At 38.6% G+C, this 27,940-nt stretch overlaps 1 protein-coding gene across 1 annotated transcript; it reads left to right on the forward strand.

Moving 5' to 3' along the window:
- The first annotated feature begins 8 nt into the window (after window positions 1-8).
- On the forward strand, window positions 9-27,929 carry MAN2B2 (mannosidase alpha class 2B member 2). Its single transcript, XM_057365247.1, has 19 exons — window positions 9-195; window positions 2,420-2,566; window positions 6,095-6,200; window positions 8,558-8,730; window positions 9,978-10,093; window positions 11,095-11,272; window positions 12,570-12,768; window positions 15,252-15,442; window positions 16,279-16,465; window positions 17,352-17,485; window positions 19,547-19,803; window positions 21,778-21,969; window positions 23,713-23,965; window positions 24,071-24,181; window positions 24,295-24,487; window positions 25,129-25,281; window positions 25,648-25,760; window positions 26,710-26,827; window positions 27,708-27,929. The coding sequence occupies exons 1-19, from the start codon at window positions 49-51 to the stop codon at window positions 27,800-27,802; spliced, it is 3,063 nt and encodes a 1,020-aa protein (XP_057221230.1). The 5' UTR covers window positions 9-48; the 3' UTR covers window positions 27,803-27,929.
- Window positions 27,930-27,940: the final 11 nt, after the last annotated feature.

Consider the following 27,940-nt stretch of genomic DNA (forward strand, 5'->3'; position numbering starts at 1 on the left):
GGGAGGCGGTGCCGCGGGACGCGGAAGTGCGGCGGGAGCGCTGCCGCCATGGCCTCTCCGCGCATCCTGCTGCTCCTGTCCCTGTCCCTGCTGCCGCTGCTCGCCCTCCTCCCGCCGGCCGGCGGCCGCGGCGACCTGCGGGCCTTCGTGGTGGCCCACAGCCACATGGACGTCGGCTGGGTGTACACGGTGCAGGTCGGCGGGGCTCCGCACGGGGCGGGCGGGTTTGCTGCGGCCGCGGCTGAGYCCCCGCGGGGCCGTMCCGGGGCCGGGGCGCTGCGGCTSCCGGGGCTCTGCGGGCTCCTGGCCCAGCTCCCTGCGGGGAAACGCGCAAATCCTTGGTGCTGCAGCCCCTGCCCCGAGCCTGGCCTGCTGTGCCCTCCGTTCCCTTGGTGCTTTCGGGATCCTCGTTTGGGGGAGGCATGGTTAGCCTGGGAGCTGTGCCCTTGAACCGTGCGTTGGTGTATGCCTGTGTTCTGCACGATGCTCCTGATGGGTATTTTTTTTTTATTTATTTTAAGGAAAGTCTTAGTTCTATTTGATARGGCTTTGATTATGTGGCATATTTTCATGGTGCTTATGTTTATSTTGTTACAAAGCCAAAACCCCAGAACTTTCTGTCATTTGAGAGTGGATCCCAAGTCCTCGATGGCTGGGGTGAGGTTGGAATCTAGTGCCTCTGAAGTAKACTAGCAAATTAATTTTTGCTAAATACATGAGATGCAGATGAAAAATATATTTATTAGTCAAAATCCTAAATCCTGAATTCTTCTTCATCAGTGTGAATTTTTTTCATTTATCTGTGAAAGATGCTTCACAGCATCAGTAAAATGGCATTCAGTAAAATGGCATTAGGCCTAGCTTATGAGAAAGAGATCATGGCTCACCCAGGTATCTCTGCTGTGCATGTGTTTTGTCTCCCCTTTTTAGAAAAGATTAATGAATTTCTCCTTTAATACTTCAAACTCATACTCAGAAATTGCGTAAGAGAACACAAAACTAAAATTTAAAATCCCTAGTTAAAATTTCACACTGTATTATGTCTAAGAACGCTGTGTCTAAGACACTAAGACATTAGTGTCTAAGAACACTGATGTTAAAAAAACCATATGAACCAATGGAAAAATAATTGAGGAAAAAATATTTATATCAATGCAACCGTTTTTTAAGCCATTCCTCCTATACTCGGATGTTTTCCTTTTTCTGCTGGCAGATGATTGCTGGATTTCTGTTGTGGAAAGCAAGAGGTTAGGAAAAGTTAATTTCTGATTTGGATTACCTCATCTCCTCATTTCAAATGATTATTTTCATGTAGGAAATTCACCTAAATTGAAGCTATGGATTCATGTTTTACATGTCASGTCCATTACTTTTTCAGTGGGGTGAGATCCATATGTCAACCACATGTTTTGTGGTGAGTTTTTAAGTACCAGTAGTTTAAGTAGCTGTTATGGTTCGCATAAAATAGCTGCCCTATAACATGCAGAATAACTTTGTTGCAAGAAAAGACTGACATTTCGGGAAATACTAGGATGATGGCTTTGTCTTCAGGCACTATCACTTAAAAAAATAGTAAAAGGTGGAAGACTGGGTCTGGTCAACAGAAGTTGTTCTGGTAGAAGAAAGTGTACAAAAAGTATCTCTTTGTGTGCRCAACTTCAAAATTAACATGGTGTTGTTAATTTGACACCAAATCCTAGGATATAACAGTGTGGCCAGTAATTTGATGGATATAGATGTCATATTTGCATTGCAGTGAAAGTCCACAGGCCTCATTCTGGAATAGAGATGTCTTTAGGACCAAGATATGGTAGATGCACAAAATCTCACACTTTCACCAATATTTCTGTGTCAACAGTTGAACTCATTCTAAGGTTTCTTTACCAGGTTTGTTTTRCTCTATTCTAAAACATCAAACAAAATAGTTATTTTTCATAATAGTATAATTTACAGTATATTTATCACTGTATTGTATTRGTAATGCACAGCACAGAGTCATACTTGCTCTGAAAAAGCAATTCTGGTAATTCAGGCCATCAAAAACAGAGCTGGGATGGGAGAATAAAATGTGAATGTTGGGTTTTTAATGGTGTTGGTGCAAAGCCTTATCATCCATGGCATCATTTAAGGTGAGCATTGAGGAACCAGGTAAGCTGTCCCCAGCATGTCAAAAAGAAAACTTATATTGGTGCTGGTCTTGGGAGAATCTACACCTTGATCTAGTCAGGTCCCCAGTCAGGAGGATGTTAGTCTGAAGGTCCAAAGGCCGTATGTAGTCAGAACACAATCATTCTGAGGGTACGAAGGAAGTGTGCAGCAAATGTGAGGTTTTTGAGCTCTCTCTCTTCAAGCCCAATGAGTGTTTAAAACAGCCCTTTCAATATAGGCAAAACAGAGCTTATTTTTTTTCTTCTTTCAGGAAAGTATGCATGCTTACGCAGCAAACGTCTACACAACTGTTGTAGAAGAGCTAATGAAAGGAAAACAGCGCAAATTTATTGCGGTGGAGCAGGAATTCTTTCGACTCTGGTGGGATATGGTAGCCACAGATACACAGAAGCAGCAGGTAAATTGCAACGGAGCCATGCTTTCTGCTAACAAAGAATTCACAATCTTTTCAGGGGACAAACAGGGGCAAAGTACTTCACCATTTGCTTTTTACCTAGGTCTTGTGTAAGCTGTCTCTGAATCTGCTTAAAGGACCTTAACTCTAAAGGCAGTTGCAAGAGGTTAAACCCCAGCTATAGATTAGAGCAGTAGGAGGTWGTAACCTTTGCACTGAAGATTTTTTACACTTTACAGATCTTGTTTTATTGGCAACTTACTTATCTGGGGGCACGCTGCTTTAAGATGTGGGTGAATCTGAAAGAGGCTGCACCAATATCTGTTAAAACATCTGACACCTATCACTGCTCACAGAAGGAACTTTTTGTTCATTCCAGTTAAGTACTGCTCCAAAACCTGCCRCTTGCAAACAAGGATAGTACAGCAAAGCAGTGACTGTAGATTCAATGGCAGTGTGATTTTTTTTTTCTTCTGAAGTCATCCTCAAGTTTTTTCAGTTCTTCCTCACTCTGGCATGAAACAAGCGCACTGAATCAAAGACCGGACTCACAGGCTCACAGTTGGTTGTGTGTTGCATTGCAGTGCASATAGTTGTTTTGGATCCTAAAGCCAAAGGTGCACAGGTGCAGCTTCCCATGGGTACTTATTCAGAACTCCATGTCTGTTTTGCTACCAGGGTCCAACCAACAATAACATGTGACTTGCACTTGTTTACATTTCAGTTTGTTCAAAGTTACAGATATTTGAAGCATCATGTGAAAACAACACATCTTTTCTGTTTTTTGTTTTTTTAACGTGGTCTTTCACTGAATTCTGAATCTTTGGATATGTTCAGTRTTTAAATAACAGCCTGTGCACTGCCGATCTTTGCATGAGATTTTGCATTCTGCCCATACTTGCCTGTTATAGGACAATTTTCTTGTAGATTTTTTAAATTAGAAAACTGTACTGTAAGAGGGGAAGAAAATAGAATAGGAACTGTTTTGTAGAAGGACAGAAAAGTGTAACTTTCGAAGGTGAGTTGATCATATTTCACGTCTGTTGTGCTGCTATAACCCAAATATAAAGTCAAGGCCCATGTTTTTGATAAATATTCCTGCTACTGTGTGGAATCCAGAAGAATAATGAGTGTCACATTTGACCTTGGTAGTGCAAAAATTACTTCCTATGTTTCAGGCTTTAGTTTCCTAGCCTAATTATTTGCAATTGTTGCTTTAACACATTTTATTGCCAATTCTCTATGTACTTTATAGTTTCTTCTCTCAAAATTAAGATGATTAAAACTATCTCTCTTAAACCTGTGTGTCAACATTGAATCTCTAACTAGCAGATAAATTATATGTTTTTAACATTAGCAAGTTGCAAATATTGGTCCCTGAAATTAGGTCACTCTGGATACTGCCCTGCTTTTTCCACTTGAACTCTACCATTAATGATTTTCCATAGTACAGGCACTCTGGTTTTAATTTTCCCTTTTTTTTCTTCATTTAGTGGTTTACTTGGAATACAGGATTTAATTCTGGTTTGTTTTGCAGTGTCTGCTTTGGATTGGAACTCTGGCATTAAAAATTAGTCAAAGGTACAGCCTGGGTACAGAAGCTATTTTTCAATTCAGATATGAGAATATGGAAGACTGAAATGTACTGCAGCAGTATTCAGCCAGATAGGACCCTTGTAGTTCTTAATACATTAATCTTACACAGAATTTTCTTGTGTGAACCATTCCTACCTTCTTACTCTGGGTTGATGTCTGGGTGCTTTAACTAGGGGAAAAAAAAAGATATGTAGCCACRTCTATCTGGTTTGTGGGTGTGAGTTGAAGTAAAGACTTCAGTAGTAAGGTCCCAAGGATCACAGATACGTTCTGACACCATAACAGCCTTGCTGCCTTTAGTACCACTGCATCTGTTTCCTCTTTTCCTTCTTCCTTTTGCCTTCTTCTGATCAGAAAAAGTGCTTGTCCTTACCGACACTGGTTTGGTTTTTTTTTTTTTGGGATGAGGGAGATTGGAAATTATTTAAATTACTTGAATAATGTTTCTTGTGTTTCCAGCCTCTCAGTGGTTCTACAAGACTTACATTAAAAAAAAGCATTTCTGTGGCCCCAAGTTTGGATCAGAGGTATATTTTGGACATGCGTCCAAATGGGGAATAATAATAACAGATTCTTTTCATGTAGGTCAGGGCCAGTTCTGTGCTGACACCAGATATCAGTTATCTGGTCTCCCAGCATGCTAATCAGTCACCACAGTCGGCTGGAACTAATTTAGGAATGCTGAGCCCTGAAGCGTTTTCACAACATTGTGGAGGAGAGAAATGATTATAATCAAAATTGACAATCTGGCATCCTGTCTGAGTAGASACTGAAGGTTCCTGGGAAAATAAACATAATAGCTCTGAAAATGGCATCCTACTTGACAGATTAAAAAAAAAGTTGAGGATTAAAATACATATTTGCATAAACTTCACTTGTTGGAAGTTTGAGATATCTTTAAATTTGTTGTGAAGTAACTAAAATAGAACCAGAATATTCCTAACAGTTTTAGAAAGGGACATAGAGTATTCCTTCCTCCCTCCAAACACCACCCCCCACTTCATCCATGAAAGCTGTACTTGTCAGCATACCTGTTGTTTCTAGTAACTGAAATTAAATTCTCACACCCCCTCCAAAAAAAGCCCCAACACCCCCCAAAAATGCCAGCACCAAAAGTTGAGCAGGCTGTAATATACTGAGAGTTTTTAAATTAGGAAAAAGACCAGAAAGTAAGGTTAGCAGTGGGTTATTCAAGCAAGCAAACCTGTGGAACAGCTATTTCTTAATAAAGCATTCTGTCAGTCACGAGTTGGGCAACTTGTCTGTGCCCCAAAGGCAAGATAAATGCTTACAGAGTAAAGTTGTTTGTGGCCATGGTGTGATGACACGCTCTGTCTCTCTCCTGGATCCTACAGATCTAGGTTGCCAGCTAAAGCCAGCCCTGTAAACCTGAATATTCCTGCTTGCCTGGGGCCCCACTGCTGCTTGCAGGGAGTTGCATATTGCTCCCTTATCCAGCCGCCAATGCCTTCCCTAAGCCAAGTCGGATACAGCAGGAGCAAGATTTTGTGAGAAGCATTAATATCCTCTATTTTAATCCTCCAGCTCTAGCTGCCTTTAGGCAGGATTACAGGCTGCTGCTGCCAGTGCAGTGTCTGGTGTTCAGACAGTACAAAAAGGCCCAGTAACAGGATTGCTGAGAAACACCAAAAGGTCAGTGTCTACCTGGCAGTGCATCCTTTGTTCCTGTTCCCTGGTTTCAGTCAGCTGGGTAAATCAATGCMCTGTGCAGCACATTGGAATGGGTTTTTTTCCCCTTATTCTCCTTTTGATAACAGTTGGTACAGACAGCCTTTTATCCCACTTTTTGTCCTGGATGCCTTCTTGACAAATGTTGTGTCTAGGTAATGTGCTGTGATATCAAATGGATTTGCAGCCCTTTTGGATAAGACTGAAGTGATGCTTATGTTCTGTGTCTTAATTTCAATGTTGTAGGTCCATCAGTTGCTTCAGGAGGGACGACTGGAATTTGTCATTGGAGGGCAAGTGATGCATGATGAAGCTGTGACACTAATTGATGATCAAATTTTACAGTTGACGGGTATGCATATTTGCATTTAACTTCTGTTTTTCATTGTTACGACCTTGGAGGTTTGGTTTGGTTTTCATTTTTCCACTCCAAAATTGCTATTATTTTCTGACTTCTTAAGAACTGATTAAAGCATTTTTTTTTACTTGCTGGTGTGTTACTCATACAAAAATCTCTACTAAAAAAAAAATAAAAAAAGACAGTTCTGCAACAAGCACAAAGGTTACCAAAAGCTGGTTTGTCAGGTATAAACTTGTTTGGAGCAGAGCCCTTTTGTGTGTTTGAGAGCTTAAGTTCCTGGGAAGATAGTTATGGTGAAATCGAGGGTATGAAACACTCTTCAAGAAAATACCTGGTAGCAGTTGAGAGTGTGAGGATGTTGAATTGTTTAGGCAAGATCTTCTGCAGAATGGGGGCCATGGAATGTCACTGAGGTAAACWAAAATTAGTTGAAAGAGTTCTTTGATGAAGAAACCCCCATTTGTAATCATGATCTTCATCTTCTGTTCGATTATTAGGTGCGTAATTTCAAGAGATGCACCATTTGCCATTGTAATCTTCTAGCTTTTGCATCTAGCTGTTTGTATGTTACACCATCCATCTGAGGGTGGTTTAAAGAGTCTGGTTTAAACCATCCACCTGGTTTAAAGAGTGTTTGAGCACACAGTTTTGTCTGGTTGGTGCAAACAGGAGCAGGATAACTGTGGATGTTTGTGCTGTGCCATGAGGGAGCAGCAAGGAGGGGATGTGTTAGCGTCAGCTGCCGTGGCTAATGGAGACTCTGCCTGTTCTGGGGCATGCTCTGGGCACATTTCTACATGGGAGAATAAAGGGACAGAAAACACTCCTGTTATTTTCTGAATCTGTCTGCTCAGAACCACTGGCCTTGTTCCTTGTCAGTGTTTATCAGGGCCAYGGGATTAGCAGCTGCTTCTGTACCTCCCTACACTCTGGCCAAGAGGAGAAGAGGAGATGAACTTTTTATTGCTCTCATCCAACTCCTTCGAAGGTTTAAAGGTTGCTTTATGGGCTCAGAAAACTGAACCCAGGACTTCTGCAAAACAGAATACTAATAATGATTAAAGGGTGCTTTTGTTAAACACAGTTTTTCTCTTAATTGGAGTTAGCTGAAAAAGACATTATTTCTAACATTTCATTCTGTGTAAAYGTAATATGTATTTTTAAAAAAGAAATTTCAAGTTTGGTAATTTTATTCATCAGGAACAAAAGTATTTATGTATTTTAAAATTCTCATTTGTTTTTCCTGGAAGCACTTTGCTCAATTTGAATACATACAAAGAAAAGAAGTGTCCTTGGATTGTGTGGAGTTCAARTTGAGAAGACAGAGCCAGTGYTGACATTTGGGGTCCACATTTCAGRTCTTCTGCTGTCTGTCCAYGCTTTCARTGTTTTGGAGGAGCTTAGAAAGCTTTGCTTCAAATATGCCCATATCAGAATACTTAAACACATTTTGAATATTTTAGCTAGGGAAGACATTACCCTTGGAAAAGATGATGTGAAAAGAGGCGTTGCAACCTTACTTATTCAAATGTGGTGTGAAAATTTGGAATGGAGTTATTCCAAACCAGGGAAGATATGACTGTATTTTCAAATAGTTCTGAGCATAATTTTGTAACTAGAAATAATGATCTGCAATTTTCCTTTTTTTTTTTTTTAATGATGGGTATCCTAGAGTGATTTACCTGAGTTCCAAATAAAATCTGCTTTCCTTATGGTTTTACTTTTATTTAAATGATTTGTCTGGGTTTACTTTGTTGTCTGAGATTTCTAGTTTGGGGATTTCTTTTTTCGAAACTCATTTCTATATTAGTAACATTAGTAGCTAAATTAGTAACATTAATTGTAAATAACGTCTTGTATCAAGATCACTATTAACCTTTGGGTTTTTTTTCATATGGCTGATAAACATATTCATGTTAGTTTTGTGTAGGGGATGGTTTGCTTCCCTGTCCCTTTGTCATTAATATGAGACTGAAATTTTCTGAGAATAGGTTTTGAATTGAGCAAACACAAACTGAACCCCAGGTTGTTGTTTTCATGCTGTCTCCAACCTGGCTATTAGCCTTAAATCTGTATTTATGTACTTTTTCCCAGACATATCTCTAATCCTAATTCCTTTTTCTATTCATCTTTTATAATGTTAATAAGTTATACTTGGCATAACAAAATAAAAGTTGTCAGTATGTAACTTTTTGCTGTGCATGATTAAATTCCTAAAATTTCGAATGCTTTGGAAAACAGCAACAAGAAGCTATCCTTTAAGTGCTTACCTGTAACACTAGATGCCTATTAAATTTATGAAATTAAAATTTAAAAGTATTTGTAACCTAAAAAAATTTGCTTTGCAGAGGGCCACGGATTTTTGTATGAAACTTTTGGGTTCAGGCCTCAGTTTTCTTGGCATGTTGATCCTTTCGGAGCTTCAGCTACAACGCCAACTCTCTTTGCTCTGGCTGGTTTTAATGCTCATCTTATTTCTCGAATTGACTATGATCTGAAGGCTGACATGCAGAAAAACAAGGTAAAATACTTTTAGGAATGAAACCATTGTTGACTTCTACTTACAGTAATCTAAACCATGACATTAAGATAAGAATCTCTCTCATCTGTTCAAGAAAATGTAGGTATTTGTTTTCTAAAAGTGACATGCTGATTGTGTTGGTAATGGTGAAACATATTAAATCTGTGTTATGTGGTCAGTTAATGTCTTCATTACTTCTGGCCAACAATAAAATGTGGTGTAGCCTGAAGAAGACCCAAAATGTGGGCAGATGGGCAAGTCTACATGGTAATTGAATTAGGGTTGTTTGAACCAGAGACATCTAGAACGAGTTTCAGCTTTCCCTTAGAAAATCTTGGATCTTGTTGGGTTTTATGTGGAGTGTTTTAAAGTGTAACGTGTATGTTTGGGCGCAGTGTTGTCAGGCTTGCAACATTTGTGTCTGTAAAATTAATAATAGTAGGTCAGTTCCAGTGGCAGCTATTCATGGTTTTGCTGAATTCAGTTTTATTTTCATGTTCTGCCTTCTCTCGCACAGTGTCCCATGCACAGTAAATGCTTTTCATATCGCAGCGTTGGACCATGATCTGTCATCAGTTTCACCCACTAAGTTATGTGAAAATAAGGGGCTTTCACTACTGTATCCTGGGCATTTGGTTTTTATGAATCTTGGGTAAAACTCAAGTGTCTCTAAAGAAGATGACAGAATTCATATTGAATTTAGTGAAGCCAGGACCTACACCCTGTGTTTGCAATGAATTGCAATACTTCCTTTCTGTTGAAATTTTTTATGWGCTTTTGACAATCTTTGCCCAGCTAGTTTGTTTTTTTTTCCTCTGGCCCCTAACAGTACAAGGGCTTACAAAACAGTAAAATTCTACTTCAGTTGGTTTAACATTGATTCCCATTGACTGCAGTGCAATCAGACTAAATCTGGATCTTTTCTGTCTTAGAGGTGTTCAGCTTCCATTGGAACACCTGTAATGGCTGTGATAAGCCAGGCTTATCTCTGATTTTAGTATGCTGGCAGTGTGCTGCCTCCTCTCCTTCTCCATCAATTCTAATGGAAAGAGGCACTTGATGTGGCCTCCTATATATAGTGTTTGACCTTGCCTGCAGTACTGTTGGCTGGCCTTCAGAAAAAGCACTTAAAAGTATTAAAAGTGGTGGAAGGGAAGATGGGAACWCTGAAGTCTTGAGCTGTTAATGATGTATTTCTGTGCATGTCGTCATGGGTAATGGTTTCTTACCTTTCTTTTGTTTTCCAGAAGCTTCAGTTTGTATGGCAGGGTTCTCCTTCCTTGTCTGGAAGAGAGGAGATCTTCACCCATGTTATGGATCAGTACAGCTACTGCACTCCATCGCAATTACCTTTTTCAAACAGGTCCAAAGATTTCCCAAATATGCAGGAATGTTGTTCACCTCTGAGAGTTTGTTTTATTGGGATTTAAGCATTTTCTTTGACTGTTTTCTTTCAGCAGTATTCTGCTGCTTTCTCCTGACCTATGGAAGGTTTAGTCTTCAGATATAGACTCTGTAGATCAGAGTAAGGATTATTAAGCATCCCCAGCTTTTCACCATAATAAATTTTCTCAGTACCTAATTGAATTCTTAAAAGTCACTCTTACTACTGACAGGCATTAAAAATACCTCTAAATATTGACATACTTGAAAAATAATGTTTTCTTACACCAGGAGATTTGAAACATAGATATGGCTTTCATCTACRTATAATGCAGTGAGTGACTTAAAATGTTAGCCCTTATTAAAAAAAAAAAAAGAAATTAATTTGTTTCACATTTTTATTCTACAAACAGAAAATGTCTGAAGTAGGACTRGGGTCTTTTTTCTGTGCCTGGAAGTAAAGATTTAAAAACTCCAGGAAGCTCAGTAGGGACTTGGCTATTGCTAATTGATTTTCTATGGGAGATTTTCAGCATTATCTTGAGCTGAGATTGTGTATAATGTCTGCATATGAACTAAAGCAACTAAAATTTTCCATTTATTTTGTCAASAAATCTGAGAACTTTTGAAAACTATTTTGCTTATTGGCTTATCCAGTAAAATACTTTTGCAAATGAAGTCTACCTGGRGGAGCATCCTCATTGTTACAACGCTTGCTGGTTTGTCCTATGATTTCTTTGTTCTATGCCAGCAAGCAGTAGGGACTCGAAAAGTTGTACAGTGTTGAAAGAAAACTGGAGAATCTTCCTCCTACCTGCACCCCCAAATAAATACTTAAACCTAAATACTAGCAATGAATATAAACTGAATTGTTTTGCTTCTTCTTCCTGTGTGTGTACATTTTATATCAGCACCTCTTGATGTATTTTTCCCAGTTGAATAAATCCTGTTTATAGCTTACTGCTTTCTGCTTCTACTTAGGTCAGGATTTTTTTGGAATGGATTTGCAACTTTCCCAGATCCACCAAAGGATGGTGTTTATCCAAACATGAGTCTCCCTGTTACAGATGCCAACCTCCACCAGTATGCACAAGCCATGGTGGCAAACATTAAGGAGAGAGCAGCGTGGTTCCGGACGGGTGACGTGTTGTGGCCGTGGGTAAGTGCTGATCAGTGTTTGCTTTAGAAGAGTCAGGCACAGTGCAAAGTGAAGGGTGATGGTACTTGGTGCAGTAGGTGCTGCAGAAATGCTGGTACAAACCACGTGATATACAGTGTTTTTCTAATAACTGTGATTTTGTAATAATTGTCAGTCCAAATGACTGACTGGTAATGATATCYAAAATTTCCTTGTGTAGCCTGCCAGTTGTCTGTCAAGTCTTCCAYCCTACTCAGTATAGAAGGAAATGTGACAAAACTGTAAAAATAACTTGTTACAAAACTATATGTTGCAGTATTGCTCCCTTTTTTTCTCCCCTTRCTTTGTCTATTTAAATGATTTTTTATAACTGCTTAGCCCAATGTAACTCCATGTTGACAAAAATTATAGCATTATAGGAAAGTGTAAGACACGTTAGGTAGACATTTTCTAACTGATGTAGAATCTTATTCTGATGTAGAATCTGATTCTTCTGATGTAGAATAATTTTCTGAACAGTCTTTGTATTATAATTAAAACCATAAGCAAGCATATCCCAGCTTGGTCATCCAAACACTTTTTTTGGCAATATGCTGCGTTAATTGCATCCTACATGAGCACATAGCACTGATGTGCTCTTGCTGTTTTCAAGTCCTTAGGAAAGAATAACTTTGCCTGAACTGYATGTACAGTCTGTGTTTTAATTTTTATGGATGCTGTAGGTCTCATAGTTACAAYATTAAAGGATTATGTGTGTTCTTTAGGGGCTCTTTTACCACAATATCTGTTGTTGTAAAGAAAACAAAATTTTCCTGAYGCAGCTTTGAGTCACTGACTTGTTTTTCTCCTCTGTTTATGACAACRTTGCTTATATTGAATTTATTATTTTTGTAGAGAGTGGGACGTAGAATATAACTCACTATATTTGTGCTACAGTGAAAATCCTGCTGGAATGGGGAGCAGTTTTGAATAGTACAAATAAATCCCAAACATCTAGATCCAAACCCACAGTTTTGCAGYAATGCAAGAAAATTTCAGTCTCTAACTTCTGGGTTTGTGTGCTTGTGATAATGCTAGGCAGAGAAGTAGAGATAATATATGGTTCTAAAACTCTTACAATTTTTCATGATTTTTTCATTACTATAGATGATCTGTGCAAGTAGCCCTACCCAATATGAACAGTTTTGTAACTAATATCAGTTATATGGGCAATCACAACCAGAAATAGTAATGCTTTAACAAAGACTAGTGTCAAAAAAACCGTTTCTTAATTATGTACCCCCAAAATCATTTGGCTGTTCTGTTTCTGGAATTTCAGGGCTGTGACAAGCAGTTTTTCAATGCATCTGTTCAGTACTCTAACATGGACCTGTTGGTGGATTATATTAACAAGCACTCGGGTGAGTTTGGAGTGACTGTCCAGTAYGCCACTGTCAGTGATTACTTCCAAGCAATTTACAGCAGGAACCTTACATGGGAAATTCGGGACTCTCAGGACTTTCTTCCATATTCAACAGGTGATTAAGTTCACAGCTGCCTTGTGCCTGCCTCAAATGTACATATGTACAATTTTAATAAGAGAAAATGAGAAGTAAAGAAGAAAAATGCCTTCTTATAAGATTTGTTGYTCTATGAGGTATCATCAACAAACTAGTTGATCCCAGCCTAGTTGTGTAAAAAAGATGGGGTGTGGCCAAATAGAAAAATGTGCCATGTTTAAAAGAAYTGGATTATGCATAGCTTAAACCAGAGGTGGAAAATGTGACATGGAGTGATGTGTGAATGTCTGGAGAAGCTGCAGGGACACAAGGGACCAAGACAATCTGAAAGCTCTTGGAGTGCTTTTGTGTTGCTACAGTGACACGGGAGTTCCCAAAGTGAAACAATGTTGGGGTTTTGATGTCCACATTCTAATTGGAGGAAACATATAATCTGGTCACCTAAACTTGAATGCCTCTTAATTCTTTTTGCATCCATCAGGAATCCAGTCTCTGTGAGAGAGCTCCAAACTTAATCTTTTATATAAAGCAAACCATACTAGTCAAAGATGACCTGATCCAAACAAAATACGAGTATATTTTAAAGCCTCCTGTAGGAGAAAGTCTTGCCTTTTCCATTAAATAAAACAGTTTGAAGTTCTGGGGGCAAAAGGAATTCTCTTAAAATTGAAGTCTCAAAAAGTAAAAGTATTTCTGTATTCAGAATTTCTGAAATTTCATAATACAGTGTTACAAAGGTTCTTGCTTGCATCTTATATGCAGTGCTAATTTAGCTTTCCAAGCAGACCTGAAAAGTACTAGAAAAATGTGAATCAAGTCATGCTGTATCCAACATCTCTTTATTTCTTTTCCCCAATAAATTTACCCTTTTAGGCCTCATATGAAAGTATGCAGAGAGAAGACATAGCCAACTTCTCAATTTCTAAACTCATTAATTTATTTTATTATTATTATTATTTATTAATATTAAATTTATTATTAATTAAGTTTATTATTAAGTTATCATTGGTTTCATTAAAGCACAATTCTGTGTAGTTGTAGTTACCACTGCTATCACATTTTTTGGCTGTGTATGTGAATTTCAGACTGTTCTGTAATGTGTCTGTTAACTTTTCWGTGAATAAAAATAACCATTGCTTCCTGTGAATCATTGCAAGGACTGCTCCCTGGCTCCCTCACCTCCCTCTAGGGATCATGTCATACCTAACAACTTGCTGATAAAAGCATTGCTGGTTCTAACTGCTAATATCTGTTCACATCTGGGCTCTTTCCTTTATCTTTTGGCATAATTTACCTGCAGGAGTCAGTTGCTGTTAGCTTGCATAATAGCAGCACCTTCAATGTTCCAGGTGGGTGCCCACACATAGATGTAGTTTTTTCCCCAAATGACTTTCTCTGCCTTGCAGTATAGATGTGAGTGCACTTTCTCCCACATACTGTTTTGCTTCTTGATGATTAATCCTCTCTTATTCTTGCTATGCCCTTTTTCTRTGAGTCATTTATTGGGCTCAGTGTCACTTATGAGGTGTGGAAAATCAAATTTTAAGTCCCAGATAAGTATTTCCTTCTACTCTGCATTCATTGCCATGCTGATATGTATGTGTGGTTCTTCTGCTTGTAAYGTTGAAAACTAAAACAGTATTAATTTTGTTGAAATTTCTAGTACCTTTCAGGCCCAAGAGAGTTTGTCCTGAAGTTTGTTTAGCAAAAGATCCTATTTTCTAATTGTTATCTTTGATCTTAGGCTGATAGCAGATTATCACAGTTGCATGTGTTCTCTTTAGAAAACACTTTCTTCAACTTCTTTCTGGAAAACCTATTTATCACTAGTGTATTTTAAAAGAAATTCCCCCCCAGATAAACACTCCCGGACACACACTCACCCCTAAGGAGAGATTTGGAGGTTTTAAAAACAAATATTTGCTTTCCTAGCTCACTGTGTGGGATACTGAAACATTAACATAAATGGAGTGTTGAAATACTTTCCAGTAACCACTTGAGGGCATCTTTTGATGTAGTTTGAAGTACTGCAGTAGTTTGGAGTTACCACATCACTGTTTCTACTCCATTTTGAGAAAATTAAATTTAAGATAAATCCATTTGACTAAAAGGTTGGAACGAAGAGTGTGTGCATCAAGCAGTTACCAAGGATTATAATCTATTTTATTGATTAATAATGATATATGCTTCAGTGAAACTTTGAAAATTCTTTTGTGTAGATCCACAAGGAGGAAATTTCTGTAAACACAGGTTAGCTTGGTTGGTACTGGCTTTGTATCAAACGTGCATGTGACTAGGCTGTAGGAAAGGTGATGGTTTCCCAAAGTGCATGTTCCTGGCTGGGTTTCTTTGTAGGCTTTATGGCCATTCTGCTTGGTGCCTCTGGTGTAACCCCCAGTAGGATTTCTGTAAGAAGCTGAACAGCAGTAGTCTAATAGGTAACAAGTAAGTGATAAATGAAGCTGTATTTTGATGTATTGGATCTGTTCCACTCTAAACAGAGCCATTTCAAGCGTGGACTGGGTTTTATACTTCTCGGAGCACATTAAAAGGAGTTGCAAGGAGAGCAAGTTCACTGCTTTATGCTGGAGAATCCTTCTTCACACAGTATGTTCAGAAAAACCCAGAAGGTTCTATTTGCAAATGTAAAGCCTTAAAGCAACTTCAGAGTCTTAGATGGGCAGTTTCAGAGGTAAAGATTGATTTATTTTCTAATTTGGCTGAAAATGTTTATTTTCCAAATGTTGTATAAGCATTTCAGCTGGAGTGTCTCAAAGTTGCCTTCATGTTTTTACAAATAACTTTCTCCTTTTGCAAGTCATAAGTAAAAATAAAGCAATTTTTTAAAGAAAACCTGTCTTGAAACATGACTTCAGCCCCTTAGCCATGTGTTCAAGACATGGTTACTGCTAAGTATTTTCTTCAACCAGTGAGAGAGTATGTGGCTTCAAACTTTGCATATAAAATTCCTTTTCTTAATGTTAGTTTTGTTGTTTKCAAAATTGTTCTTAAATGTAAATAAAAACAAAATAAAAATGTAACTAATTGAAAACTGATAATCTCTACTTCTGCAAGTCAGAAGAGGAAGGTCAAATTCGTTTCTTCAAAGTTCAGCAGCTAAGTGATTAGCCTCATCATTAACCATTTACAATCTTTAGTGCTTTTGCTGCTAATAATTATTTTGTCTCCTAAGGTAATGACTAGAACTTCATGGAAATGAAAAACCTGTCTTGTTACAGTATTTTTACTGCATTCTTGGTTTTGGTAACTTTTTTGGGGTTTTTTTCCTTTAAGAATGCAACTTTATTAAAAGAGAAATATGTATCGAGGGAAATCTGTGTGTTTCTTGTCTGTGACCATTTCATGCAGTATATAGGAATTTGGAGTAAGCAAAATGTGAATCTGAATGTAACTATAATCCCTGATTGTTTTAAGTTGTGTGTGTAGTTTAGTTGACTATTATGTTAATACAAACGAAAACCTGAAGTTCTCATCCTGTTGCACCTTGAATTTATTTTTAAATGAAAGGTCCAGCACCACGATGGTATAACAGGCACAGAGTCTCCCAAGGTGAAGGACATGTACATGAATAACTTGATGTATGGAATGTTAAATGTGAGGAAGCTGATGGCTTCCATCATCTTCGATATCAACAATGCAAAGAAGAATGGAGAGGTCTATTCTTCTGTTTACAGTGAAGACTCAGGAAAAACAGGTATTTTTTACACAGCTTTTCCAATTTTCAAACTGCCTTATGAAAGCTGTCATGTTTTCCTCCAAAACAATCAACGTACTGTGTACATCTAAGTTCTGTGAACCATGGCTAGAAAATCCTATTTGCTGTATGAGACCTGAGCTCTCAGATCTCAAGCATCAGAAMCCAGGATTTCTCAACTGGTGTTAGACAGAACCCAACCTCAATGCATATATGAGACCTGGATCCTGGTTTCAGACCTCAGAGTAAAACAGAGGGGAAGAAGAGGTGCTGATCAGAGTAGTTACTAAGCTAACTTTACCCTGCAACAGYGCATTACATGATAAGGAGCACAGCCAGAGTTAAGTTCTTGCTGTAATGTACTGCCAGCTTGTGTAAAAAAAAATGTAAAAGGATTTTTAAGAAGTCTGTTCTAAAGACTGTACACTCCCTTTTATGTTTACTTTGGAAACTTTTTAAACTGTCAGATGTAAGCAGTGCCGTGGGCTGTGCAACAGACCGATTTGGATTTTTACGGGGCTGTTTTTAAATTAGGCTTCTCATTTGATCTCCTGTACAACTCTGATAAAGTTAATACTGCATGACAATGAGTTGTGGTAAGCAGCTTATTTTCACTAAATCTATTTACATTCAACTCAGGTGTCATTTTCTGAATACATGGTCTTTTTTGATTGGGCAGAGAATAGAAGAATAAAGAAGAAGAGGTTTTTATGAAGTACTATAAAATGCTTTCCTTTTTTCAATCATGAAGTTTTACTGCAGGGTTTTATGTTAAAATTTTGTAAGACAGTTGTATCTAGACAGATTTCTCAAATACTTTTCAATACCAGATTTTAAAAATCCATGATGTAGTGACTGGTGGTTTTGTTTGTTTGCATGCACAAAGGTGCTCCAGATGTTGACCAGTATGTCGTTGTCTATAATCCACTGGCATGGAACATCACTACATTTGTCACGGTTTCTGTCAGCAGTGAGGCAATGAGTGTATATGATGAACTGGGACATTCTGTACCAGCACAGGTACTTCAACTTCGTTTCTTTCTGTTACTTTTCTCTCACCTGTCAGTTTTCATTGACTGGATTCTGCCCTCTATCAAAGGGTTTTCCTGCTTGTCCTTCAAGGATTGTTTTTACTTTTCTGTTCTCTCAACAGAGAGACTTTTTTTACTGTCCAAAAGGACTTGCTGTTCTTCTAGTGTGTTTGATTTGTGCGTTGCCCGCCTGCTGTGTGCGACCTGGTGCTTCTTACCTTGCTTTTCTTTCTCTAAAACCAGTTTCAAATAAATCCTTTTACATTCAAGCCCTGCCTTTCAATTGACAGCCCTGCTTGTACAATTGACAGATTGCCTTGGGGAGGGAGAAGAAGAGAATTAAGAAATGTWGGTCTTAGAAACCAGTGTCAGTCAGCTGCCATTTGACAGCTCATTCTGTCATAGCCAGGTCCAAGACACAGCCAGCTGTTCCCTGGGAGGGAGGAAAGTGGCCTCAAGTGAGAGCTAGCACTGGCCTTTCTCAGGAGCATCTGCTGTACAGAATGCACTCCCATCAGTGGCTGGATAAACCTCCAGGAATGCTTGCTGCCTGTAAGCTTGAAGAGGCCTGATGCAATTCCAGATGCTCCCCTCTGTGTCTGATAGCTCAGCAAATTCTGCCAGCTGGACAGAGTTTCTATGGCCTGTGGCTTATGACTGTGGCCATGCATGAAGGGCACGTTGTAGTCAGGTAGTGATGCCCAGCAGCTCTCCCGTGTTCCCATGTACATTTATAGGTACAAGAGATGGTGTAAGACCCTGCTGCTTTTATCTGGAAACCATCAGCCTCCTCGGGTTGGCACATGGTCATGCTTGCCTGGCAGTCATTTACCTCCCAAAAGTCATTCTGCCTGAATTACTTCTGTTTTGTAAGATATAAAAACAAGATTGACATGTGTTCAAGGCATTTATTCAGGATTTAGGATGCTCTAGAGGCAAGTTGCCCTTCTTTTAAAAAGGCAAAACTCTCTGTACCAAATTAATCTGTACTGTCTTTTGCTAGAAGTTACTCTTATATGCATGTTGGATGCTCACTTGAGGCTAAGTGAAATCTCTTCAGCAGTTTTGACAAAGGTGGTTTGGGGTCTTTTTAATTCCAGCAAGTGCAGTTCAAAAGTTCATTCATATTACACACTCSTTGCATTTGAGAGAAAAATACTTAAGCTCAGAGCATGGATGTGAATATGTGGCTGAGAGGAACTGAAGCTTTGGCAAGTGCTCTGCTGCCTTCTGCAGTTGTATAGTAAAGGGAGAGGATGGGAGCACACCCTGTTGATGCCTCTGTTGTTAGGTTTTCTGTGGTGTAACTGGACGTGTCAGTCCACAGTGTGAAGGTACAAACAGCTTGCTTGAATTGCTCATTAGTTGTAACTAAAGTCTTTGTCCATAGAATCTGTCCAATATTTATCTAGTCCCTTTTTCTTCCTCCAAATCAAATTCAGTATTAAAGTAAATAATATTAATGGGCAGGATACATGTAACTGAAAGATAATTTAAAACTGGTGTGTAAGGTATTTTGGTTTTACATAACAGTGGTGTTCTGTTTACTTTTCAAAAGGTTGTTACATGTTTCTACCTCCTTTCCAGGTGCCTTCCTTAAGGTGAGGGCACATTTCAATGCTTCCTCCTCTTGTCACGAGTTTTCTTTTTTTGCACTAGTCATATCTCTTGTGTTTCAGTCTTTTTTCTGTCATTTGACTGATCAATTAAATTTATTATTATTTCTGTTCATACAGACATTTTGCAATGGGATTTTAAATCAGGAGCTATGATTCCATGTGCACATTAAAATAAGATCTGACCTTTTAATTTGCTTAGTGACTTTCTTTCCTTCACTAGAAAGTCTCAGCTTAATCCAGGTTCACTAGGCTCCCAATTAGAAGCAGCATGGATCTACATTATAATTTAGAATTACAAAAACAGCATGTTTAGAAACTTATTATTAAACTAGAAGCTCATTTTTGTAATTTAGGGCTTACAACACATGAAGGTAATTGCCTTGCTAATTAATTTTCTGCAATTAAATGTTTTTGTGTATGGTAATGYACAGGTTCAAATCTCAGTGGAATCCCAGTCTACCTATGATCTGTATATTCTGGTTGCAATAAGTGGTCTGAGCTACAGAAAATACAGTATTAAACCCTTGGATGGTAAACAGTCTGCATTCATTGGGAGATCAATCAAGTTCAAGCGGAGAGATTTAACTCGTGCAGATCAGCAAAGCCGACGGATGTTTCCTGTGGTGAACAACTGCTACCAGATCGTGTTTGACCAAAACACAAACCTGATGCACAGCATTGTAGACCGGTGAGATTGCCTGCTTGTTTTCAATAATGTTTCAGATTCTCTAAAATGCTAAATGTGTAAAAATAAGTCCAAGGACTRTATTACGTCTCTGAATTCCAAGACTCAACTAACAAAATGTTCTTCACAGTCTTTACAATTCTTTTTTATCCCCACTTCACATGCCTTCCTTTTTACAGGACACTTCAACACTAGCATGGATGTGATTCCATATCAGTTCTGTGATGTTGCCCTGTTTAACTATGTAGTTGGTCTAAGATGACAAATCGCAGTAATAACTAATGTATAAACAGAGTTTTAGTACACTTTAGAACAAAAGAAGGTCATGAATGTGCATTTTTATTAAAAACTAATAAGTAAGCACATAGACTACRGTTGCACAATGAGCCTTAATTGATATAGCAAGAGTTTTCTTACACTTGCAAGTTTTACAAGTCCCATATCACTCTCTGTGGTAGAAAGCAACAAAACGATTTGAAAGGAAACTTTTAACTAGGAAATTTCCATTTAATCATACAGATAACATGGAAGAATTATCAAGATTTAGGTGATTTAAGTTTGGGGTTTTCAGATGGTCTATCTCAGCTGTTGCAAATTGRCCCAATTTCTTCAGCTTCAGTGCAGTTGTGCTGCTTTTTTGMCTGCTCAGGATTCAGATTGTCAGCTGTTACATACTGATGGAATATTTGACCCCTTTGACATTGGCCTGGTGACAGCTAGATCTCTTTCACCTTTGTGGTTTTGTTTGTAATTCTGCCTCGTAGAGCAAGAACTTGTCCAGTATAGTTAAAATCAGGTTTAGAAGTGTAGATGGGCCTTAACTAAGTGCCCTGGAGTGAGTATTTTCTTGAAGTACCTCCAGATCATCTCTCCAGATTCWATGACAAATACAGTGCAGAAGAACAAAACTCTAATTTTCCATTTTTCTCCATCCTGTTCTAGCAGGCAGCAAAAGCTGARATTCAGCTCTTGGAATTCAGTAGGAGAAATGAGATATTCACTTTCTCCATTAACCTTCAGATGAGCTCAAAATGCTTGATTTTCAGAACGTTTGCAGTGAGATAGTGGGAAAAAGTGAAGCATCACAGGTCAGAATGGGAGGAAAGGTTTCAAAAAATTGGGATCTTCAACTGTGAAGCCTTTTAAGTTCAACTGCAACTGTTAGAACTTCTRGATCCTGCCCCTGTGCTGGAAGTGCCTCATAAGAGGATTAGAAAAAACTTGCATATTTTCTCCTCAGTCATTACAAATTGTGGGTAGCTCTGTTAACATGAGATGAAATGTTTGGCAGTATAAATTTATGTGCTAGATGAAGTGATTTTTTCTGTTTTCACAGCAAGTTGCCAAAGGCAGAACAGGTAGCTGAGAGCAGCATCTTAAATTGCCTTCATATGAYTTTTTAAAAATTGTGTTAAGTCATGAATAGCTAAAGTAAGCTTCAGTGGAGAAGAGGAGGAGGTACAGTAGGTACTGAGTGATTGTAAATGTTGCTACCCTGTTGATTTTATTGTTACCAGTGTTAAACASGGAAAATTGCATCATGCTGGTTTACCCAGCTACAAAGCTAAATGAGCCTAATTATTCATTAGTGCAGAGCAGTGCCTCAGTGTGAAATGGGTGGTTTTGATCCTGTAGCRACTCTCGCATCAAAATGAGGTAATATAGATGATGTTTGATCTTAAGATGTTTCTCTTCYACAAAAGAAGAAAATTACACAGGAACTCCATTTATTTGCACACTGACATATATCTTAAAGGGAAGCACTTTGATTCTTTGCTGTCCTCGTTTACTTAGTCTTGCAAAATCAATACACTGTGAAGAAACAGATTTTTTTTTTCCTTACATTTCCAACCTCATTCCTGTTGCAGTTCATCTTTGCATTTATTGTGTACAAAATGTATTTGTAAGTTAATGTAATATAATTTTTAATAATACAATTTTTATTAATATAATTTTTACTCTTGTGTGTATTCTCAGGGAGACAAACCAGACTGTCCAGTTCACCCAGGAGTTCCTGGAATACCATGTAAATGGAGACACAGCGAAAGGACCCATTTCAGATAACTACTTATTTGGTCCAAATGCTTCAGCTGTTCCAGCATCAAAAGCAGTGGGGTTGGAAGTGATCTCTGGAARCTTGATGACAGAGATGAGGCAGTATTTCTACAGGTACAGCACCACTACAGTTCACTTCACTGGAATGTTGAATTCTTCAGATACGTATGAGGCTAATTCGGTATAATGACTCCTAAACAGTGAGTTCTGTGTGTTTGAAAAGTTAGCATTTAGACAAAAGGACTCTCACACATCTGCTGAATGTGCTGCTGAGGAAGCACCCCCTGTAAATCATAGAATCATAGAATTGTTTATGTTAGGACTGCAAAGATACAGTTCCAACCACCCTGCCATGAGCAGGGACACCTTCCACTAGACCAGGTYGCTCAAAGCCCCATCCAGCCTGGCCTTGRGCACCTCCAGGGATGGAGCATCCACAATTTCTCTGCACCAGTGTCTTGCTACCCTGAGAGTAAGGAATTTCTTCCTCATATSTGATCTAAACCTCTTTTTCAGTTTAAACCCACTTCCCCTTGTCTTATCACTRYATGCCCTWGTCARAAGTACCTCCCCAGCTCTCTTGTAGGTCTCCTTCAGGTACTGGAWGGCTGCTATAAGGTYTCTYCAGAGCCTTGYCTTCTCCAGRCTGAACAATCCCGATTCYCTTAAAATGTCTTCATAGGAGAGGTGCTCCAGCCCTCTGATCTCCTCTGAGTTCCTTCCAACAGGTCCTTGTGCTTCCCATGTTGAGGGTCCCAGAGCTGGATGCAGCACTCTGGGTGGGGTGTCATGAAGGGGAAGCAAAGGGGCACAATCCCCCAGCCCTGACCTGCTGGCGGTGCTGCTTTGGATGCAGCCCAGGACACGTTTGGTTTTGGGGCTGTGAGCACACATTGCTGGCACCAACATTAACCAACACCCCCAATTCCTTCTCCTCAGGGCTGTTCTTCAGCCTTTCTCTGCCCARCCTGTGGATTTGGGATTGCCCTGACAAAGGTGCAGCACTTTGCTCTTTGTCTTGTTGAACTTTGTGAGGTTCACATGGGCCCACTTCTGAAGCAGATGTTGCTGCAGGGTGGAAGGGAGTGGAGATTGTTTAGGGTGATCTTCTGTGGTACATGTCTTTATGCAACTTCTGTTGAGAAACTAGTTCTGTACAACTAAATGAATATTGCAGCTAATATCTTACATGGGTGGAATTTGGACATAATGATACATTTTCAYAATCAAGATGATTAGTCATTAGATCTCTTGCAACATAACCTTTCTCGCAAGCAAATTAGAGAAAGGAGAAATTATTTCTACAGAAGGTCACTCTGATCCTTCATGAACTAGCTGCCTTTCTATGTTAAAATTATATTAGTCTACAAATCCTTCAGCTTCTTTTGCATATGGTTTTTTGGTTGAAGTCTTTCGCTTTACATGGCATTGTACGAGGATTGTAGTTGAGAAGGACCTTTGGAAAGTAGAGTGGAATTCTTGGATCAAAGTTGATGTTACTGAGATTGAAAAAATGCATGTGTTCTCTACAATGTAAATATGTTGCTTAGGGAGTCATAATAATTTTTAAATTCGTTGTTAGTTTTGAGAAAAACAGCCTTTGTAATCAAATGAAGTATCCACTTGGCATTTGCAAAATGAAGGAAACTTACAGGATATCACTTACATTGGTTGAATATCTGTATATTTGAAAGTTAACTTAAAATTAAAAATAGTTGTACATGTTCATGAAATATATAGAAAAGAGGCAAGAAAGTTATCTGTGTAGGATGGCGTCATGAAGGCCTTGCAAGTTTTGTCCTACGCAATCAAGTGTTCCAYGTTTTAAACTCTGCCTCCTTTCTCTCATTTCTGTAGCAATGTCACTTCTCAGGATTATGTATATGCAGTGTTTACCAGGCTGTATTCAGTACCAGAAGGCTACGATGGAAAGCTGCTTTGCCATAAGATAGAGCAAGAATACAGTGTTGGGCCTTTGGAACTAAATCGTGAGGCAGTTCTAAGAACAAGCACAAGTTTGAACACGAAACAACTTCTCTATACTGACAACAACGGATATCAGATGCAGAAAAGACCGTTCAAGGCATACATGAATAACACAGTGGCTCGGGTAGGCACAGAGGTGTAACCCAAAGTCAGTTGTGTTTTATGTTTGTTCTCTGTTACTGTTTCCTGGGTTAACACTGTAYCTGCATGGTTTGCTGTGTGTTCACAGAACTATTATCCCATGGTCCAGACTGCCTACATTGAGGATGAGAGCACAAGGCTGATGCTGCTTGCAGAAAGAGCTCATGGTGTATCAAGTCAAGGGAATGGACAAGTTGAGGTAACATATCAATTTTTATTTCTTTTTCTAGGTAAGCATAATTTCATGGCTGCTGATAATGTAATTAAAGCCTGATGGCTGATTGCTGTTGTGACATTCACCTTCCAACACAGGTGATGCTGCACAGGAGACTGTGGAACAACCTCCAGTGGAACCTGAATAACAATCTCACTTTGAATGACTCTTCAGTGGTTCACCCTGTAATTTGGCTTATTTTAGGAACCAAGGCTGTCACCAATGCTTTGTATCGGACAAGTGGACTGGCATTAGAGCATAGGCCAGTAGTAATGTTTGGAGTATTATCAGGTAACTTGTTCCATTTCCTTTGCTATATTTAGCTTGTTCATGTTGCTTTTATTTATACTGTTAAGTTTGTAAATGCAGACTTTAAGCCTCCTGTGTGCAAAGTTAGTATACAGTGAGTTAGGAGGCAGATTTAGAGCCTGCTAATTACTTTTTATTAATTTCAAAATGGGTGTTGTCCACATATATGAAATGTTTCCCTTATTATATAATTATCTCTACTTTCAGAGGACAATAAATTTTAAAGCATCTAATGAGARCAAAACGTTCACACAGGGAATTAGTGCAAAGTAGCTAGTGCACCATATATCAGCTTCCTGGATGCTGAGTCCTTAATGACCATTTTTGAGTYGTTCTTTTAAAAATATTTGTTCACCTTATTAACTAAAACCAAAGCCTGGAAGTGAAATGGCAATTTCAAACTGCAGTGAAATTTGTTTTATGGAAAGCTGTAATACACTTTTCCAGCAGTTAAAATCATGCTGCKTTCTGCTTTGCATCCTGGAAGGTCTATGAGGAGAAAGCACATTTTGCCTCTGCCTTGGCAGAATAAGCRAAAAGCCCTTTACCCTTCCACGGTGCCCTAACCAGGCTTGTGTGTGTGATGGATGTTTAATGTTTGCTTTGTTTTATTTTTCATGGAGGAGATAAACCAAAGCCACCCAGACAGCTTCAACAGAATTCAGTCCATGAGTCATCTGTAACTGTGCCACCTAATCTTCATCTCCAGACTCTGAGCATTCCAGGGTGGAGGTACAGCTCRAATCATGCAGAGCAGGTGCTCARCATCCRCATGGGTAGGTGYCTTYAGAAAGGTGGCTGRATGTTRCACTTAAATAAGCTGGTTTTCTTTYTTTCTYTCCTCTGTGGCTAGTACTTTTTTATTCAAAGTGTTAAATTTCTCAGTCAAGAAAGTTAATTGTGCTGTATGATTTCTCTACTTAAATAGTAAAATATTTCTCCTTCATGAGTTTATCATGGCTGTTAGTAGCATTCCTATCAGCAGTGGGAGCTGGGTATTTCTTGATATTAGTCCTCTTGCTATCTTTAAAAAATAGGAATTAAGTTCAAATGATGAGGGTGTAAATTTTTAAAAAAAAAAGTTTAAAACTTGGGTTTATTTTTAAAGGAAGAAAATGTTTGCATTTTGCTCTCTGTTGAAGGTAAACAGAAGGAAGATGATGCAGATTTCAGTCGTGTCCTGCTAAGAATTAGGCACTTGTATGAAGTTGGAGAGGATCCTGTGTTGTCTCAACCTGTGATGCTCGATCTGAAGGTAAATCTAACCCTTCAGGACAGAAAACCAATTGAGGTATTTTTATTCCAGAGAAAACTGAGTCTGGAATGACATGAAAGTCCACAAAAGAGGATACAAAAGTATGAGTGTTATTTTAACCTCAGAGTGAGCCTGTTTTCTCTTACTGGACTTTTCAACACAGAAGTCATTTCWTCAGATAAAGTTGCCATAGGCACAGTGTGAAGATCTGCTTAAATATGGGTAGGACTGGCTGCTGAGCTCTTGGTAGTGTAACACTTCCTGCAGTACCAGTGCAGAGAGTAGGGTTTGTTGTTTCTTTAGTTATTGACAGTTGTACATGTAATTAAAGAAACATGGACAGGATTAAAGTAAACAAACTTTTTTCTCTCTATGGTTTATTTGTGTGAGTTGTTCAAACTTTGTCACTTCCATCATGTACTTGCTTTTTTTCAGTTTCATGATTATTTGATCATTCATGTGGAAGTAGATTACTTTATAATCCATGGCAGGGAGGAACATTATTATTATTATTATTATTATTGTTGTTGTTGTTGTTGTTGTTGTTATTATTATTATTATTATTATTATTATTATTATTAATAATTGTTAATTATTATTATTTTAAAATGTGAAATTTTGATTGTCATGACAGAAACATGGGGGACAATAGGTAGGATTCTCTGTTTCAGTAAAGTGGGGCGTTGTGAGTTTCAGCCCTTTTAACAGACTCTTTACTACAACACAGAGGAAGCTTTCAGCACCTCAGCTCCTTAGTTTGGAGCCTCCTCAATCTGTGTTTGCCCTTGTGTTGCATGACCTTGCAGATTTTTGCAGTCTCTCTGCTCTACTTAACAGGCCAATGCTAAAGTTGAAATTTCTGTATGGTCATACTGTGTACTGGGCTGATGAGTGTGATACTATTCTGTATAAACTCTCGTTTGATTCCTGGTGTTTTCTTTACTCACAGGATTTGCTAAAGGGATTGGGGTCGGTGACAGCAGTGGAAGAGCGATCCCTCACAGGCACCTGGGATGTGAACACTTTGGAGCGGTGGCAGTGGAAAACTACAGGATATCCAGGCAAAAGTAGGTTGAATAAGGTGGTTAGTGTCCATACTGTTGTCAAATGTTGAAGCTTGATGATTATTCTAGTTAAAAATATTTTTTTTAAATTGCAAGATTAGAAATGTATTCTTGTTTTGTGTGACTGAGCTGAAATCAGTCGGCCTGCAGGCAGTAACATTTAGCAAAGATTCCCTGCAAATAACAGACTGCTGGATTTCTCTGATGGCTTGTTCTGCCTAGAATTGTTTAAAAGCTTGGAATCTTGTCTGGAGTTTTCTARGTCCAGCCAGAATTTACTGCTACTCATGAATTCACACTTGTGACGCAGGCTGATTTTGTCAGCTGCTGATGTGTTGTATTTATCTAAGCTTAAGCCTGTGCTGCAGAAAAACAGCTGCAGTTAGAAATCTCTGCTGTAATCAGCTTAAAGGACCCTGTGGATATGATTCAAGTTAGAGCTGACACTCAAATCAAATGCTGTGGGTGACCTTGTTGCATTTCTCATTCCATTTAGTGATTTGGACAATGTCCTTACTGTCACTTACATCCATATTGTGCCTTGTAAAAAGCTTGCAGAGGTTTTGCAATGGGTTAGGTGAGAATTTAGAGCTCTACTTGACCTGCAGCTCGGACCTTGCTTGCTCTTTATTCATGGTGAAGAAAAGGTGCATGACTGGRGAGTCATTGCACATTTTCTGTGTGAGTCAGTGTGTGAAAAGAAGAGAAATTGTTTATTTTAATATTATTAATGGGTGCATTTTAGGCCATATGCTACTTAGAGTTTCAAAGAGGAGAATCTGCTCAAACACTAGTTTTTAGGGAAGGGACGAGTTAAAACTGATGTGGTAGAATAATGTGTTCATTTGCTTTCATAAATTACCATCACTTTTGTGTTTTACAGGATTCTTCAACAGCACAGGGACCTCAGAAGACTACATAGTAACTATTCACCCAAAGGAAATAAGGACTTTCTTTGTATACTTTCAGGTTCAATAATGTTTGACAATGTATTTCAGGAATGCATACATAATATCTTCAAAGTTTTGTTTCAAAATGCAAGTGATATCCCACTACTGTTAATAAAAGAAAAATTAATTTTGGAATAAAATTTGAATTTAATTGAACTGTTGGCCT

This window comes from Malurus melanocephalus, unplaced genomic scaffold, assembly GCF_030028575.1.
Source record: "Malurus melanocephalus ecotype Western Australia unplaced genomic scaffold, MMel_1.1 scaffold_50, whole genome shotgun sequence".
Lineage (NCBI taxonomy): Eukaryota > Metazoa > Chordata > Aves > Passeriformes > Maluridae > Malurus > Malurus melanocephalus.